Source organism: Lynx rufus, unplaced genomic scaffold (genome assembly GCF_022079265.1).
Source record: "Lynx rufus isolate CCGP_SWC_20201006 ecotype Redwood Valley unplaced genomic scaffold, mLynRuf1.p SCAF_13, whole genome shotgun sequence".
Taxonomy (NCBI): domain Eukaryota; kingdom Metazoa; phylum Chordata; class Mammalia; order Carnivora; family Felidae; genus Lynx; species Lynx rufus.
This window is the reverse complement of record NW_025814827.1, coordinates 52944398-52962327: the sequence shown is the minus strand read 5'-3', so window position 1 is coordinate 52962327 and position 17930 is coordinate 52944398. Positions and strand designations below refer to the sequence as shown.

The following is a 17930-nucleotide window of genomic DNA, read 5'->3' as shown; positions in this document are numbered from 1 at the left end:
CATTTGGGGATAGTGGAGATTGAACTAAAAGCACTGAAACTGCCGCCAAAATCCCTGGTCTCTGGGGTTTACACCGTGACCACAGCAGGAGCTGACACCAGACTAGCCTTTGAAGTTCTCTTCCTAATAAGTAAAATTATTTTTCCCAATATCTCACATTATCAAACTCGAAGATTCTAAAGCAAGACTTCCTCATTCAAGTTAAACTAATGCTGTATTTATTGACCACAACTTAGGAGAAAAAATATTACTCAGTAACGTGAACATGTAACAAAAAAATTTTAAGCGTTATTCACTGAATGAAATGTACTAGATGTCTATGCCTTTAATTATTTAAAGTCAAAATGGAAAATAAAAGGAAATTGTTTCAAAACTCAGAAGAATAAAAAGGAAGACATACTGATAAGTCCAGTACTCAAAATGACATTCTAATGTTTATCAGCCTAGTTATCCTAATTGATCATAAAGTTTAACTTCTATTTTTATAAACTGATATGCATTTTCACAATGCAATCCAAAAAGCATTCATGCACATATACCGTATTTAATCATCAATCTCTTCACTTCCTTTTAGCAAATGAGGTTGAAAGGAGGTGGGGTAAAATTATTCAGATAAATTGGCATAAGACAATGGCAAGTTGAAACCATGAGACTCTCTACATTACTGATTCTGTATGCAGGGGAAAAAAAAAGTTATCTTTCAGAAGAAGCTCCAGATGTTGGTAAAAGAAGTTGACAAACCATCTCTCTTTATCAAATTACAAAGAATGAATCCAGTAGGGTTGCTCCAACCTAATTCTTTGCTCCACCTCCTACTCTAATGTGTACCTCTTTGAGTTACTCACACCTGCCACTCTCCACTAACTAATGTTCTCTTGACATCACTTCATACTTTGATTCTCAAACAACTAAGCTCCACTCCACCACCATGCCTACCTTCTCCCAACCTGACCCTTACACACCTTCCCCTGTGTTTTATGAAGCATCACTTCCACTTAGGGTTTCCAGATTTAGCAAATAAAAGTAGAGGACCCTCACTCAGTTAAGTTAGTGTGAGTATGTCCCAACCAATATTTGGGACATAATACCAAAAAAAGTATTCATTGTGTATCTGATATCCAAATTAATTGGGTATATCCTGCATTTTTATCTAGTAACACAATGAGATAACTTGATCCTTGGACATTTTTCTCACTTTAAAAGAAACCTGCCTTTCCTCAATAATACCTCGTTTCCCAATTCCATCTGAACAATAACAACAAAAAAAGCTTAACTTTTCTAATGTCCCTTTTCTGAACAAAATCAACTTATCTGTCACTTTTTACACCTGTTCTTTTCACAGTTACTGAATAACTTCTTCCCATCACAGGTGATTTTTTATTATTTAATTTCCTCCAATTTCACCCGGCCTCCTGATTCCTTCTTACTACTTGTCTGCCTGGAAATCAGGCCTTGACTTCAATGTTTCCCTCATTAATGCCCTAGATAATTTTCCCCTTTGGACTTTCTGCCATGTCAACCCAGAATCCAACAAGTTTGCCCATGTCAGCTTTCAGTCTTCAGAGAGTTGGTGAAGTTACAAAAACTTAGCAAAACTAAAAAAATCATGGTATTTAGCATTCAGTGGGCCTTTACTGCTACCTAGGAATCCTATCACTCTTCTTTTCATCTCTCTCTCTCTCTCTCTCTCTCTCTCTCTCTCTCTTTTAAATTCTGAAAGCAGTTAAAAAGCACTACACCTCTGGACTATTGCATGCCTAATCCCAATTTTAGAACTACCAGCATTAGTAAGTCACCTGGGATCATCTACTAAAAATGCAAACTCCTTGGCCCTTCTCTGGACTTACTGAAGGAAAATCTTCAAGTGGGGGAGTGGAACAGGGAAGCTATAAATCTGAATTTTCAATTAGCTCCCTAGATGATTTTTATGAATACTGAAACTTGTGGATCAAATCTGCTCTGTTAAGTAAACTATCTTTGTCCTTCCACTGATAAGATCAAGGAAATACAACTTTTGTCTTTTAGTGCCAGGTTTGATAGGGTTCCCTCATCTACTCTTTTTTCCATTTTACTCACCAAACTTGGAACTAGCCTTACTTTCCAAAAATAACTCATTTGCATAAACTATTAATCCCATTCCCTTTGCCTCTTTCATAATATTCTTCTTCCAGTAATCTTATGTTCTAGAATCTTCAGTCTCTCTTCACTGTATCCTCTGCCTTGGAAAAGGTATATCTGCCCCTTTCTAAAACAATGAAAAGGGCTTTCATTTGATACCTTTTATTCCTCCTTAAGCTTTCATCCTTTTTTCCTTTCCCCACGCCCCCACAATCCCCTGCATGGCCAATTCTATCTAACAAGCAGAATATACTTCTACCATGGTCTTGTTTATATATCCATACTTATGGTTAGTCCTATGACTTTCTTCATTCACTGTTCTACTAAAGGACTATAAATAACCATCTAACACCTATTATCTCCCTGAATGACAATGAAATCACAACACTGGAGAATTTGCAGAATTCTAAGCAATGACTAAAGATAAATTTACAGCCAGAGCACCTGGGTGGCTCAGTCAGTTGAGTATCCGACTTCAGCTCAGGTCACGATCTCTCAGTTCATGAGTTCAAGCCCCACATCAGGCTTGTTGCTGTCTACACAGGGCCCACTTCAGATCCTCTGTCCCTCTCTCTCTGCCCCTCCCCTGCTTCTCAAAAATAAATAACATATTTTAAATTTATACACACACACACACACACACATACACATGTATATTTACATTATATACATGTATGTTTATATATACGTATATATATAAATCTCCATTATAAATTTCACAATAGTGTTATCAGTTTATTTAATAGTTATCTTTTAAAGAAACTAAGGAAATAGTCTATCATAATTACCCATATTTGCTATATCTGTGCTTTTCATTTCTTTAGATCTGAGTTTCATCTGTCACTTTTCTTTATCCTGAAGAACTTTGTTTATTCTTTTTTGTTGTGTGGTCTACTGGTGAAAAATATTCTCAACCTTCATTTATTGCAAATGTGTTTTATTTTCTCTTCCTCCTTTCACTGCATAGAGAATTCTGTATTGGCATTTTTTTCTTCAGCTCTTTAAGGTGCTGTTCCATTGTCTTCTGCCTTTCATTATTTCCAGTGAGAAATCTGACATCACTTAAAAAAATTTGCTTGCATAATTTTCTTTATATCTTTGCAGTCTTTTTCTCTGTATACCACTTAAATATTGATGTTCTCCAGAAATATGCCCATAGCTCAGTAGCTAAGGGCATGGACTCTGGATCCACATCTGCCTGGATCCAATCTCAGTGACACATCTAATTAGCTATATGTCCTTGGGCAAAAACCTCTGTGAGCCATAGTTTCTTTATCTATAAAATGGGGCTTATGGCAGTTACATTGTTGTGAAGATTAAATGTGTTTAGTATGTATAAAATGCTTAAAATCATATCAAGTAACTATAAGTGTGCCCTTTTTCTGTCGTATTTTATCATTCCAAATACAAATTAGGTTTTTTTCCCCTATAATTTAACATTTCTCTAATCAGGATGCATCTTATAAGTGATGGCTTCTTAGAATTGCTTTATGCCTGGCTTTGTCAGATTCTTTCCCAGAGGTTTCGTATTGTTTCTCTAATAACTTGAGGCATTTTCAACCTGAGGGAACTTTAAATTGACTTCTCTTTTAGAGGTTTTTGGGACCACTGGTGGTATGAATTCAGGTTGGAAAGCTACATGGGTAACAACTTGTGATTCATCTTCTTACAGAGGTATTTTTCTGCTTTATGTCAGTGCCCAAATTGATAGATGCACATTTCCTTGCAATTTATTTCTAAATTTTGGATTTATATTTCATTTGTCTTTCTCCTAAGAGAGAGTAGTCCTTTGGGGTTCCAGCTGTATATAGGATTCTTATATTAGATTCATCCTCATCTTAGTTGTTTTTCTCCTCTTTTAGTGCTACATAAAATGATATATGGTATAGTTGGTTTGGTATTAGATTTGCTGATATTAGGTATCATCACTATTATTACCATTACTATAATCCTTTCTGAGACATCTCTTCTACTTTCATGGCTTTAGTTATGTTAATTATAGCTAGAGAAAAGTAATAGGTTGAAGACTTCTCTTTGATTGACATTCCTAGTTTGGGGTGGGTGATTTTATGGGAGGAAAAGGAATTAGTAAAGAGCAAAAATTATCATGATACAAACCCTTAAAACAAAGTAGGTTTAGAGGGAACATACCTCAACAGTACAAATGCCATATATGAAAAACCCATAGCTAAAATCATACTCAATAGGGAAAACTGGGGGGCGCCTGGGTGGCTCAGTCGGTTGAGCGTCCAACTTCAGCTCAGGTCACAATCTCACGGTCCGTGAGTTTGAGCCCCGCGTTGGGCTCTGGGCTGATGGCTCAGAGCCTGGAGCCTGCTTCCGATACTGTGTCTCCCTCTCTCTCTCTGCCCCTCCCCCATTCATGCTCTGTCTCTCTCTGTCTCAAAAATAAATAAATGTTAAAAAAAATTTTTTTTTAAAATAGGGAAAACTGAGAGCTTTTCTCCTAAGGTCAGGAACAAGATAAAAATATCCATTCTCACAACTTTCATTCAGCACAGTACTGAAAGTCCTAGCCATAACAATCAGACACACAAAAAAATTAAAAGACATCCAGAATGGTAAGGAAGAAATAAAACTTTCACTACTGGCAGATGACCTGATACTCTATATAGAAAACCCCAAATACTCCACCAAAAAACTAGTAGAATTGATAAATGAATTCATTGAAGTTGCAGAATACAAAATCGATGCATAGAAATCTGTTGCATTTCCATACACTAATAATGAAGCAGGAGAAACAGAAATTAAGAGAGCAATCCCATTTACAACTGCACCAAAAATAATAAAATACCTAGGAATAAACTTAACCAAGGAGATAAGAGAGAGTATCCGACTCTGAAAACTACAAACACTGAAAACTCTGAAACTCTGAAATTCTGAACTCTGAAAACTACAAAACACTGATGAAAGAAATTGAAGACTACACAAATAAATGAAAAGATATTCCATGATCACGGACTGGAAGAACAAGTATTGTTACAATGTTCATACTACTCAAAGCAATCTACAGATTTAATGTAATCTCTATCAAAATACCAACAGCATTTTTCATACAACTAGAAAAAATAATCCTAAAATTTGTATGGAATCACAAAAGACCCGAATAGCCAAAGCAATCTTGAAAAACAAAGCTGGAGGTATCACAATTCCAAATTTCAAATTATACTACAAAGCTGTAGTAATCAAAACAGTATGCCGCTGGCACAAAAACAGTCACATAGATCAACAGAACAGGATAGAAAGCCTAGAAATAAACCCACAATTTTATGGTCAATCTTCAACGAAGGAGGTAAGAATATGCAATGGGAAAAAGACAGTCTCTTCAAATGGTGCTGGGAAAACTGGACAGCTACATGCAGAAGAATGAAACTGGACCACTTCCTTACACCATACATAAAAATAAATTCAAAATAGATTAAGGAACTAAACATGAGACCTGAAACCATAAAAATCTTAGAAGAAAGCACAGGCAGTAATTTCTCTGACATCGGCCATACCATTTTTTTTCTAGATAGGTCCCCTGAGGCAAGGGAAACAAAAGCAAAAACAAACTATTGAGATTACATCAATGTAGAAAGCCTCTACATAGCAATGGAAACAATCAACAAAACTAAACAACATACTGAATGGGAGAAGATATTTGCAAATGACGTATCTGATGAAGGGTCAGCATCCAAAATATATAAAGAAATTATACAACTCAACACCAATCATCATCATCATCATCATCACCATCATCCAGTGAAAAAACAGGCACAAACACAGACATTTCTCCAAAGGAGACATGCATTTGGCCAACAGACACATGAAAAGATGATTAACATCACTCATCATCAAGGAAATGCAAATCAGAACCACAATGAGATATCAACTCACAAATGTCGGAATGTCCACAATAAAAAACACAAAAAACAAGTGCTGGCAAGGGTATGAGAATAAAAAAGCCTCATGCATTATTGATGTGAATGCAAACTGGTATAGCTACTGTGGAAAACAGTATGGAGGTTCCTCAAAAAATTAAAGATAGAATTACCATTTGATTAGGTAATTGTACTACTGGATATTTACCCAAAGAATTTGAAAACACTGGTGGTTCAGTGGTGGTTCAGTTCAGCTCAGGTCATGATCTCCTAGTTTGTGACTTCAAGCCCCACATTGGTCTCAGAGCCTGTGTCAGATCCTCTGTCCTCCTCTCTCTGCCCTTCCCCCACATGTGCTGTTTCTCTCTCTCTCTCAAAAATAAAAATTAAAAAATTTAAAAAAAGAATATGAAAACACTAATTTCAAAAGGATACATGCACTCCTATTTTTATTGCAGCATTCTTTACAATAGCCAAATTATGGAAGCAGTCAAATGTCCATCAATAGATGAATGGATAAAGAAATGTGGTATATATATATATACATACAATGGAATATTAGTCATAAAAAAGAATGAAATTTTGTCATTTGCAATAACATGGATGGAACTAGAGAGGAAAATGCTAAGCAAAATAAGTCAGAGACAAATACTAGGATTTCACTCATATGTGGAATTTAAGAAACAAAACAAATGAACAAAGGGGAAACAGAGAAAAACCAAGAAACAGACTCTTAACTATAGAGAGAGAAAGGTGAGGGTTACCAGAGGGGAGGTGGGTGTGAGGATGGGTGAAATGGGTGAAGGAGATTAAGAGTACACTATCCTGATGAGCAAGGAGTAGAGAGTTATTGAATCATTATATTTTATATCAGAAGTTAATATAATGTATGTTAACTACACTGGAATCAAAATAAAAATTAAAATTAACAAAATACCTTCAAAAAATTTTATATGAAGTAGCACAATATAAACCTTAAGAAGAATGTGAAAAGTTAAGAAAGCTTATTATAATCCCTAAAGTAGCCACAAAATAATAATATATGAAGACATATGGATAAAAAGTCAAGAGAAGAATTTAAATAGAATTTTTTGAGTATTTCATTTATCCAAAAGAAAATAGAAAAAAAAAAGGAAGAAAAAATAGATGAAAACTGAGAAAAAATTTAAAACTGTATACTTAAAACCAACCATATCATTAATTACAGTAAGTAATCCTCTCTCAGTAGGTGACAAAGTAACTAGATAAGAAGTCAATAAAGATATTAAAGAGTTGACAATACTACCAACTTACCTCAATGGTATTTACAGAATATTATCACAACAGTTGAAAAATACAATTTCTTTCTAAAAGCATATGGAACAATCAGAAAGATGGACCATATGTTAGTCCATAAAGTCTCAAAAATTTTAAAAGATTGAAATTTTACAGAGTAAATTCTCTAACCCAAACAAAATTACACTAGAAATAAATACCATTAAGTTATTTAAAAGATCCCCAAATGTTAGGAAAATTAAACACATACAAGGAAATTAAAAATTATTTACTTTAAAGTGAATGACAATGAAATCACAACACTGGAGAATTTGCAGAATTCTAAGCAATGACTAAAGATAAATTTACAGCCAGAGCACCTGGGTGGCTCAGTCAGTTGAGTATCCGACTTCAGCTTAGGTCATGATCTCTCAGTTCATGAGTTCAAGCCCCACATCAGGCTTGTTGCCCTCTACACAGAGCCCACTTCAGATCCTCTGTCCCCTAACCCTAACCCCTCCCCTGCTTCTCAAAAATAAATAACATATTAAAAAAAATTTTTTTAAAGATAAATTTATAGTCATAACTACTTATACTAAAAAACGAGAGGGGATCCTGGGTGGCTCAGTCAGTTAAGTATCTGACTTTGGTTCAAGTCATGATCTCACGGCTCATGAGTTCGAAGCCCACGTCAGGCTCTGTGCTGACAGCTCAGAGCCTGGAGGCTGCTTCAGATTCTGTGTCCTTCTCTCTGACCCTCTCCCACTCATGCTCTGCCTCTCTCTCTCTCTCAAGAATAAATAAATGTTAAAAATTTTTAAAAATGAAATAAAATAGAAAACGAGAAATGTTTAAAATCAATTATCTAACTTTCTAACTTAAGAAGGTTGAAAAAAAAAACAAATTAAGCCTGAAATTTAAAAAAGGAAGAGTATAATAACAGCGGAAAACAACAAAATAGGAAATAAACATAAAATAGAGAACATTTAAAAGGCCAAAATTTGATTCTTGGAAAAAATTAACAAAATTGATAAACCCAAGCAAGAAAAATCAAGAATAAAAGAGAGAAAAAACAAATTACCAATATTAGGAATAAAGAGCAAACACCACATCTCATATTCTATTTTAAAAGGCAGTAAGCAATATTATGAACAACCATATATATATATATATATATATATATATATATATACACACACACACACACACACACACACACACACACACACACATATATATTCTATAACTCGGGTGAAATAATAAACTCTTATGAAACACAACAAAACTGAAAGAAGATGAACTTAAAAGGTGTGAACAGAATTAATCCTCAGAAACTTTCTCCCAACCAAGTAGGAAAAACAAAACAAAACAAAACATCCCAGCCCCATATTTCCTTGATAAATCCCATAAAATACAAACATTACACCAAAACTAATAATTTTACACCAACACTTTCACAAAATAGAAGAAGAGGAAAGTACTTCCAAACTCCTATTACAAAGCCAAGACAGCTCCCATACAATACCAGAAAAAGACATTACAGGAAAAACAAATTAGGAAATAATATCCGTCGCAAATACTGATCTAAAACTCCTTAATAAAATGTTAACAAATTTAATCCTGCAATATATTAGAAGTAATTATAATATTACTTTTTTTTTTTTTAAGTAGGCTTCACACCCAGCACGAGCCAAATGCAGGGCTTGAACTCATGACCCTGAGATGAAGACCTGAGCTGAGATCAAAAGTCGGATGCTCAACCGACTGAGCCACCCAGGCACCCCCAATATTACTTATTATAATTAAAATATATCCCAAGAATTTATCCCAGGAATGCAAGGCTGGTCTAACACAGAAAATCAATGTAAATCACTACATTAATAAAATAAAAAACACATGATCATTTCCATAAATGGGGAGGAAAAAACATTTGAAAAAATTCAATGCCCTTTCACAATAAAACCTCTTAGCAAACAAAGAAATGGGAAGGACACAGGGCATCAGTGAAAATCTACCACTATCATTCTTAAAGATGAAATACTTATTGTTACCCTATCCTGCAAATCCAGATGAAGACAAGGATGTCTGCTCTCATCTTTTCTGTTTAATATTATACTTGTGGTCCTAGGCAGTGCAATAAGAAAATGAGAAAATAAGATGAAAGAAATAGATTGGAAAGGAACCATTGAAGCTGTTTTACTTACAGACAACATAATCATGTGCATATAAAATACCAAGAAATCTACATAATGCCTACTTAAAAATAGAAATACAGTAAAATCACAGAACACAAGGTTGGTTAATATACAAAGTTAAACAGTGTATATTTTATGCCCTAATAGCAAACAATTTGAAATTAAATACAAAAGACAATTCCAATTCCAATGTCATCTAAGAACATAAAATATTTGGAATAAATCTAAGAAGTACAAGACCCATACACTAAAAACTATATATCACTCCAAGAAATTAAAGAAAATCTAAATAAATGTAGGAATATACCATGCTCATGGATTAGAAGACTCAATATTGCCAGGATCTTGATTCACACAAAAAAATGATCTGTACATTCAACACCATCCTAATAAAATACTAACATGCTTTTCTGTACAAATTGACAAGGTGATTCTAAAATTTATAAACAAATGGAAAAGAACATACAGTAAGCAAAGCAATCTTGAAAAAAAACAAAGCTGGAAGACTCATACTTTGTGACTTTAAGCTTTCTACACAGCCACAATTATCAAGATAGTATGCTTTTACTGTAAGGATTAAACTAGACAGATGGAACACGAAACAGAGTGCCTAGAGATAAACCCATACACATACACTCAATTGATTTTCATTTACTGTTGTATCAAGTCACTTCAATAGGGAAAGGGAAATCTTTTAAACAAATGGTGCTAGAACAACTAGATAATCTATTATGTGTTTTCTAACTTCACCAAGCAATTAATTTGATTCTGACGCTATCTACACCAGGTACTATACCTGGTGTAGACAGTGTCACAGCATCAGATCTCACAGGTTAAGGACTCAATCCTACCAGACTACTCCCACTTCAGACACCAATCACAGGTCTAGGTTGTTACCTGTGCCTGGACTGACGGGCTATAAATCAGAGGTTTTCATAACCCCTTCCCTTCAGGTGTGATTAATTTATAAGAGTGGCTCACAGAACTCAGAAAAACATTTACTTATGTTTACTAGTTTATTATAAAGGGTTTCAGAAAGAATATAGATAAACAGCCTGATGAAGAGATACAAAGAGCAAGGTCCAAAAAGGCCCTCAGCATACGAGCTTCTGTATGTGTATACCACAGAACTAGGTATGCAGAACCCACGAGGATGTAAATACATTTACCAACGCAGAAGCTCATTGAAAGTTTTCATAGCTTACTTAATCTAAACCACACCATACTTCCCCTTCCCTTTCCCCTTCCCAGAGGTCAGTGGATGGGGCTGATAAAGTCCCAACCCTCTAAACACTTGGGTCTTTCTGGAGACCAGCCCCATCATGAGTCTATCCAGGGTCCCCAATGTAAGTCACCTTACTAGGATGAACTCAGGTATGCTCAAAAAGGGATTCCTCGGGGCGCCTGGGTGGCGCAGTCGGTTAAGCGTCCGACTTCAGCCAGGTCACGATCTCGCGGTCCGTGAGTTCGAGCCCCGCGTCAGGCTCTGGGCTGATGGCTCGGAGCCTGGAGCCTGTTTCCGATTCTGTGTCTCCCTCTCTCTCTGCCCCTCCCCTGTTCATGCTCTGTCTCTCTCTGTCCCAAAAATAAATAAACGTTGAAAAAAAAAAAAATTAAAAAAAAAAAAAAAAAAGGGATTCCTCATAAATGACAAAAGATACTCCTATTAATAACTCAGGAAATTCCAAGGGTTTTAGGAGATTTGTGCCAGGACCCAAGAGCAAAAACAAATATATTTACTATTATACCACAACTATGAAAAAATATAAACCTTTATCTCACTTCCCACACAAAGCTTAAGATGTGCAAACCAGAACTATAAAGCTCTGAGACAATAATATATGAGAATATGTAACCTTGGATTGACAGGCAAAGATTTCTTAGAGAGGACACAAAAAGCATTCAGCATTAAAAAAATTCTTTTTGATAAAATGGATTTCATGAAAATTTAAAACATCAGTTAATCAAAAGGCAAGCCACATACTGGGAGAAATATTCCCAATACATATATCTGACAATGGACTCACAGCCAGAATATATTAAAACTCTTACAACTCAATTATAAGAAGAAAAAAGAGCCAATAAAAAAATGAGTAGAAGACTTCACAGACACTTCATAAAGTAAGACACAGTGATATCTAATACACACATGAAAAGGGGCTAAACATCACTGAACAACAGGGAAGCACAAACTAAAATGATAAGATACCATTTTACATCCACTAGTGAAGAGACTGACAACACCAAATGCTGACAAGATGCGAAGCAACTGAAACTCTTATGAACTCTGGTACAAGTATTTATAGCAGCATTATTCATAATAGCCAAAAACTGGAGTCTACCCAAAAGTCCATCAATAGAAGAACAAACAGTATTTGATTATATTCATGCAATGAATACTACTGAGCAATAAAAAGGGACTCATTTACTGATACAGGCAACAAAAGGATGATGTTCAAATGCATTAGGCTAAGAGAAAGAAACCAAATACAACTACATTCTGTAGGTTTCCATTTATATGAAGTGTGAGAACAAGCAGAACTCATTTATGATACTGGAAATCACAACTGTGATGGCCTATGAGTGGGAGATTGAATAAAAGAATGCCCAATGAAACACTATGGGGGATGGAAATGTTCTCTGTCTTGACTGGGGTATGGTTACACAGATATATACACATTTATCAAAAATAACTAAGCCATACTTATAAGATCTCTGCATTCCATAGTATGCATAAGTTTAACTCAATAAAATCTCACAAGGGAGAGGGAAAAAACTTTAAACCAGGCTTTCAGTTCAAGATGGTAGACTGACGATAAGTATTTATCTTCTTCCTCAAAAGAGTAACTATGAAGAGACATGAAAGGAACTTCTATATTCTATTTATCATGTCCTGAATAATTATATAGGTATTTTCACTTGGGGATAATCCATCTAACTGTGCACTTATGACTTGTACACTCTTCTGTATATATGTTATATGCAATTTTTTTTTCTATTAGCCAATGAATCAGGTAGCCTCCACAGTTCACTGCTGTACAGAGCAACTATCGAGCCACTGAATTTTCACAAAAGATGTTAAACTTACCAAGTGTTGGTGTGCTTTCCTAAAGCAAAACAAAAAACAAAAATAAAACACTCCCTAATTAGCAACTCAGATGATAAACACTGGTCACGGTATAGTCCAAAAATATCAACTTTTCACCCCCAATTAAAATGTACAAATGATAAAAGTAACTTTTAAAAAGACTGTAAGGTGAATATACAGTGTAATGTCCTAATATCTTACAGAGTATCCCAATAAAATAAGCTATAGATCCATTTTCTCACCTCATCTTTCATCCTGATATTTTGCAGCATGTTTTGCTAAAAATGGACCTTCAGCATTTATGTGAGTAAACAGTAACTTTTTTTCTTAATTTTTTTAACACTTATTTTTGAGAGACAAAGACAGGGCACAAGCAGGGGAGGGGCAGAGAGAGAGGGAGACACAGAATCTGAAGCAGACTCCAGGCTCTGGGCTGTCAGCACAGAGCCAGATGCAGGGCTTGAACCCATGAACCGTGAGATCATGACCTGAGCCAAAGTCAGACGCTTAACTGACTGAGCCACCCAGGCTCCCCTAAACTGTGACTTTTATATGACTTATGTGTCAGGGAGCCAAATCTCCAAATCTCCACTAGGGCCTCTACCAGACCACCAAATTCCATAAATATTTCTTAAGCTTAGTATTTGATAACTGTTGAGAAGAACATGAATAATGTCAGATGACTGACATGATGGGAGTGTGGCTTGAATTCAGAAATCAAAAATGTATAATGCCAGCAATTAACATAATTATTCTATAACTCCAACAGTATTCAGCAGTAGATAAAAGAGGCTGGGTTATGGAAGGACACTGACTGATAATGTGGAATCAGGATCCTGCCCCTCCTCTCTTCCCTAACACCTCAGAATAAAAAAATAATAAATCTGGTTTCTTCTTTGATCTTTTACCTCTCATAAGATTTTCTTCATTTATAAAAGCAGGTACTAAATATAAGTGTGAGTTTCAGGCACAAATTTTTTGCAGCCTAATTAATGTGTACTGTCAGGTTTACTTTCACTCCTCCATGGGAAACTCCCTTTGCCCCTCTCCTGAGGGTACTTGCATACTGGGTCTCTCTTGTCTACCCTCAGGGGCTCTTTTGCCAGAGATGTTTTCACCACCTGTTGCAGTCTGAGGTTTAAATGGGTCTTAGTACTTAAAAAGGACACTTGGAGGCAGGATCCTGCTTCCCTTAGAGGACAGCACCAATACTTGGCTATATCTCTGTGTCTCTTATCACTGACTTGGATCTCCAAGACTCTGATCACTTGAAAAATACAAGTATTTCCATTTTCTTGTGACCATCCATAAGGCTTAGGAAAAAATTTGAATCATTTCCTGTTGAGAATTATAACAGTAACATAGGAAGGGAAAATTAATATTTAGAATATTCTGATGACAAAATCAGAATTTTCCTCTTGGTGTTTCCAAATTCCCACTGACTCTAACTTTAATTATAACCTGAATGAAGACTGTTGTAGAATTTCCTTAAAAAAAAAAAAAAAAGAGGCTGAGTTAATCCACACAAATAAAGGTTAAAGATCAAGGTCACAAAGGAATTGCTAAAGAAGGGGTGTTGTTGGGAATACAACTGAAATAGCCAACTATGGGATCTGAGTATAAAAGGGGAGGAAATGCAGCCACGAGACTTGAACGCACTAGGAAAGTAGCAGGACTCTGGGACCAGAGATCAAAAAGCACATTTATCAGAACTTAAGCAGCAGAAGGAAGACAAGATGTAACATTAAAAAAGAGTTTCAGAGTTCAAGACATATTTCATTTACCAACTATTTCAACTAGAAATGAATATAGGAATATCTATGATTAGAATTGTCAACTTATCACGTAATTCCTGACCCAAAGTAAAATCTGAATAAATAAGGGATAATTGCTGTAAATGGATGGAGAAAATCCAAATTACTTATAATATTTATCTAGAACATAATTAACTACAAATTCACAGCTACTAGAAAAAAATTAAAACTATTTCTATAAATAACATAAATCCCATCTGATATTTTTAGATTATCCAATCAACTGTTCTCTTCCTTAAGGATAAATTAAAGTTGATTGGGCAGATATTATATACATAAATAAAGAGCCAGATGTACTCAGAGTAAAACAAAATTTTATTTTGTTCTAAAGCAATTTTAAAACGTGAGCATGATTTATATAATTTTTTTCTACATGCAAGAATGTCTACACTGCCCTTATAACTCAATATTGGCCACAATGAGATTAAACATAAATCTAAAGAAGGCAGATTACTTATAGATTTCATCATCTGACTGCAGACTCTGAACAAAGCAAAAGAACAATATAAAATAAGACATTAAGATTTTCGGTAATCATAAGCAATGGGTAAGATTAAATCACAGACCAGTGAAACTGGTCTTGGTGCCACATAATTCATTATACATCCAGTCGATTAGTTGGATTCTTTTGCAAAACATCTCAAGCCTGACTGCAAATATTAACCACTCTCCAATCAGCAAATGCATTAACAATAATGTGCCAATAATAAAATGACACTTAATTCAATTTTCTTACCTGCCTCAATAGTTTCTCAATAGCTGACATTACCATAAGGCCTCTCCAAACAACTGGTGCAGTCTCTTCAACCAGGAAGCCCATAGACATACTGCAAGAGTAAACCAAAAATATAGCTAATTTACATATATTAATCAATAGTATTCTGAAAAGTAACATAAAGTAAAAAAGATATACTTACCAAGCAATACCATAATTCAAAAGAGGCCTCATTAGGTTGTCTGAAGTTAAAAAATAAAAAATAAAAAACTCTCTTTTAGAATATACAAACATACTGACTTATTTTCTTATCAAAAAGTGTCAAATTAAAAATACAAATGGGCTATTCAAACTGCTGCTCTTTAACTTCCAACTTATTCACCTCAATAAACAACAGTTTAAACATTATACCAAGCACACAACCAATACTTACAATAGATACAACATCTAAAAGTAGTTGGGATAAAGTTTTAAGAAACATATATAATTTTCAAGTGTTTCTAAAAAAAATAGCCTCCGTAAGTAATTGTATCCATCAATTTTATTCATATATATACATATATAAATTATATACGTGTTTAGTATGTGTATACATGACAAGTACACATACAAATACACATGCATGCATCTAATAAGTTCTCTATTTTGTATCGCAACATTAATAAACGTCATATATTAAAAACCACAGCAAACATCATAGTCAATGGTAAAAGACTGAAAGTTTTCCCCTAAGATCAGGAACAAGACAGGGATACTCTCACTTCTGTCATTTTTATTCAACATAATACTGAGAGCGCCAGAGCAATGAGGCAAGAAAAAGAAACAAACAGCACCCAAATTAGAAAGGAAAAAGTTTCCTTATCAGGGAAATACAAATCAAAACCACACTCAGGTATCACCTCACGCCAGTCAGAGTGGCCAAAATGAACAAATCAGGAGACTATAGATGCTGGAGAGGATGTGGAGAAATGGGAACCCTCTTGCACTGTTGGTGGGAATGCAAATTGGTGCAGCCGCTCTGGAAAGCAGTGTGGAGGTTCCTCAGAAAATTAAAAATAGACCTACCCTATGACCCAGCAATAGCACTGCTAGGAATCTACCCAAGGGATACAGGAGTACTGATGCATAGGGGCACTTGTACCCCAATGTTCATAGCAGCACTGTCAACAATAGCCAAATTATGGAAAGAGCCTAAATGTCCATCAACTGATGAATGGATAAAGAAATTGTGGATTATATACACAATGCAATACTACGTGGCAATGAGAAAAAATGAAATATGGCCTTTTGTAGCAACGTGGATGGAACTGGAGAGTGTGATGCTAAGTGAAATAAGCCATACAGAGAAAGACAGATACCATATGGTTTCACTCTTATGTGGATCCTGAGAAACTTAACAGGAACCCATGGGGGAGGGGAAGGTAAAAAAAAAAAAAAAAGGACGTTAGAGTGGGAGAGAGCCAAAGCATAAGAGACTGTTAAAAACTGAGAACAAACTGAGGGTTGATGGGGGGTGGGAGGGAGGGGCGGGTGGGTGATGGGTATTGAGGAGGGCACCTTTTGGGATGAGCACTGGGTGTTGTATGGAAACCAATTTGTCAATAAACTTCATAAAAAAAAAAAAAAAAAGAAAGGAAAAAGTTTTCTCTGTTCGCAGATGATATGATCTTATTTATAGAAAATCCTTAAGATTCCACAAAAAGACTATTAAAGCTATTAATGAATTCAACTAAGTAGCAGGATACAAGTCAACACACAAATATCCACTGCATTTCTACAAACTAACAACAATCTGAAAAGAAAATTATGAAAACACTTCCATTTGTAACATCAAAAACAATCAAAAGAATTAACCTAACCAAGGAGATGAAAGATTTGTACAATGAAAACCTCAAACCATTGCTGAAAAAAATCAAAGACGACATAAATAAAAGGAAACACCTATCATGTTCATTGACTGGAAGACTTAATATTGCGAATACTGCCTAAAGCAATCTACAAATTCAATGGAACCCTATGTCAAATCCCAATGACATTTTTTGCAGAAACAAACAAAAAAACCCATCCTAAAATTCATATGGAATCTCAAGGGATCCCAAATAGACAAATCAATCTAGAAAAGAAGAACAAAGCTGAAGGATTCATAGCTCCTGGTTTCAAAACTTAACTGCAAAGCTGAAGTAAGCAAATCAGTGAGGTACCGGCATAAAGACAGATATAAAGACCAGTAGAATAGAAGAGACAGCCTAGAAATAAACCATCACATATATAATCAAATCGTTTTTGACAGGAGGCCAAGATCATTCAATGGGGAAAGGACAGTCTTTTCCACAAATGGTGCTGAGAAAACTGGATATCCACAGGCAGAAGAATGAAGTCAGACCCTTACCTAACACCATATGCAAAAATTAACTCAAAATGGATCAAAGACCTAAATGCAAGAGCTAAAATTATAAAACTCTTAGAAACAAACATAGAGGGGCGCCTGGGTGGCGCAGTCGGTTAAGCGTCCGACTTCAGCCAGGTCACGATCTCGCGGTCCGGGAGTTCGAGCCCCGCGTCAGGCTCTGGGCTGATGGCTCAGAGCCTGGAGCCTGTTTCCGATTCTGTGTCTCCCTCTCTCTCTGCCCCTCCCCTATTCATGCTCTGTCTCTCTCTGTCTTAAAAATAAATAAACGTTGGAAAAAAAAATTTAAAGAAACAAACATAGAGCAAAAGATTCATGTCATTGGATTAGGCAATGATTTCTTGGATATGACAACAAAGGTACAGGCAACAAAAGAAATAATAAACATGGACTTAATGAGAATTTTTAAATGTTGTGCATCAAAGACAGTATCAACAAGTAAAATAGTAAGCCAC

The 17930-nt window shown here is 35.4% G+C and overlaps 1 protein-coding gene across 1 annotated transcript in view; it reads right to left on the bottom strand.

The window, feature by feature from the left end:
• NUBPL (NUBP iron-sulfur cluster assembly factor, mitochondrial) overlaps positions 1 to 17930 on the bottom strand; it is a 223000-nt gene that overhangs the window by 120284 nt on the left and 84786 nt on the right. Inside the window, exons 5-6 of the mRNA XM_047075581.1 lie at positions 15271 to 15310; positions 15090 to 15180 (exon numbers count right to left, since the gene is read on the bottom strand). Of these exons, the coding sequence (XP_046931537.1) occupies positions 15090 to 15180; positions 15271 to 15310 (131 nt within the window). The remainder of the gene's footprint in view (positions 1 to 15089; positions 15181 to 15270; positions 15311 to 17930) is intronic.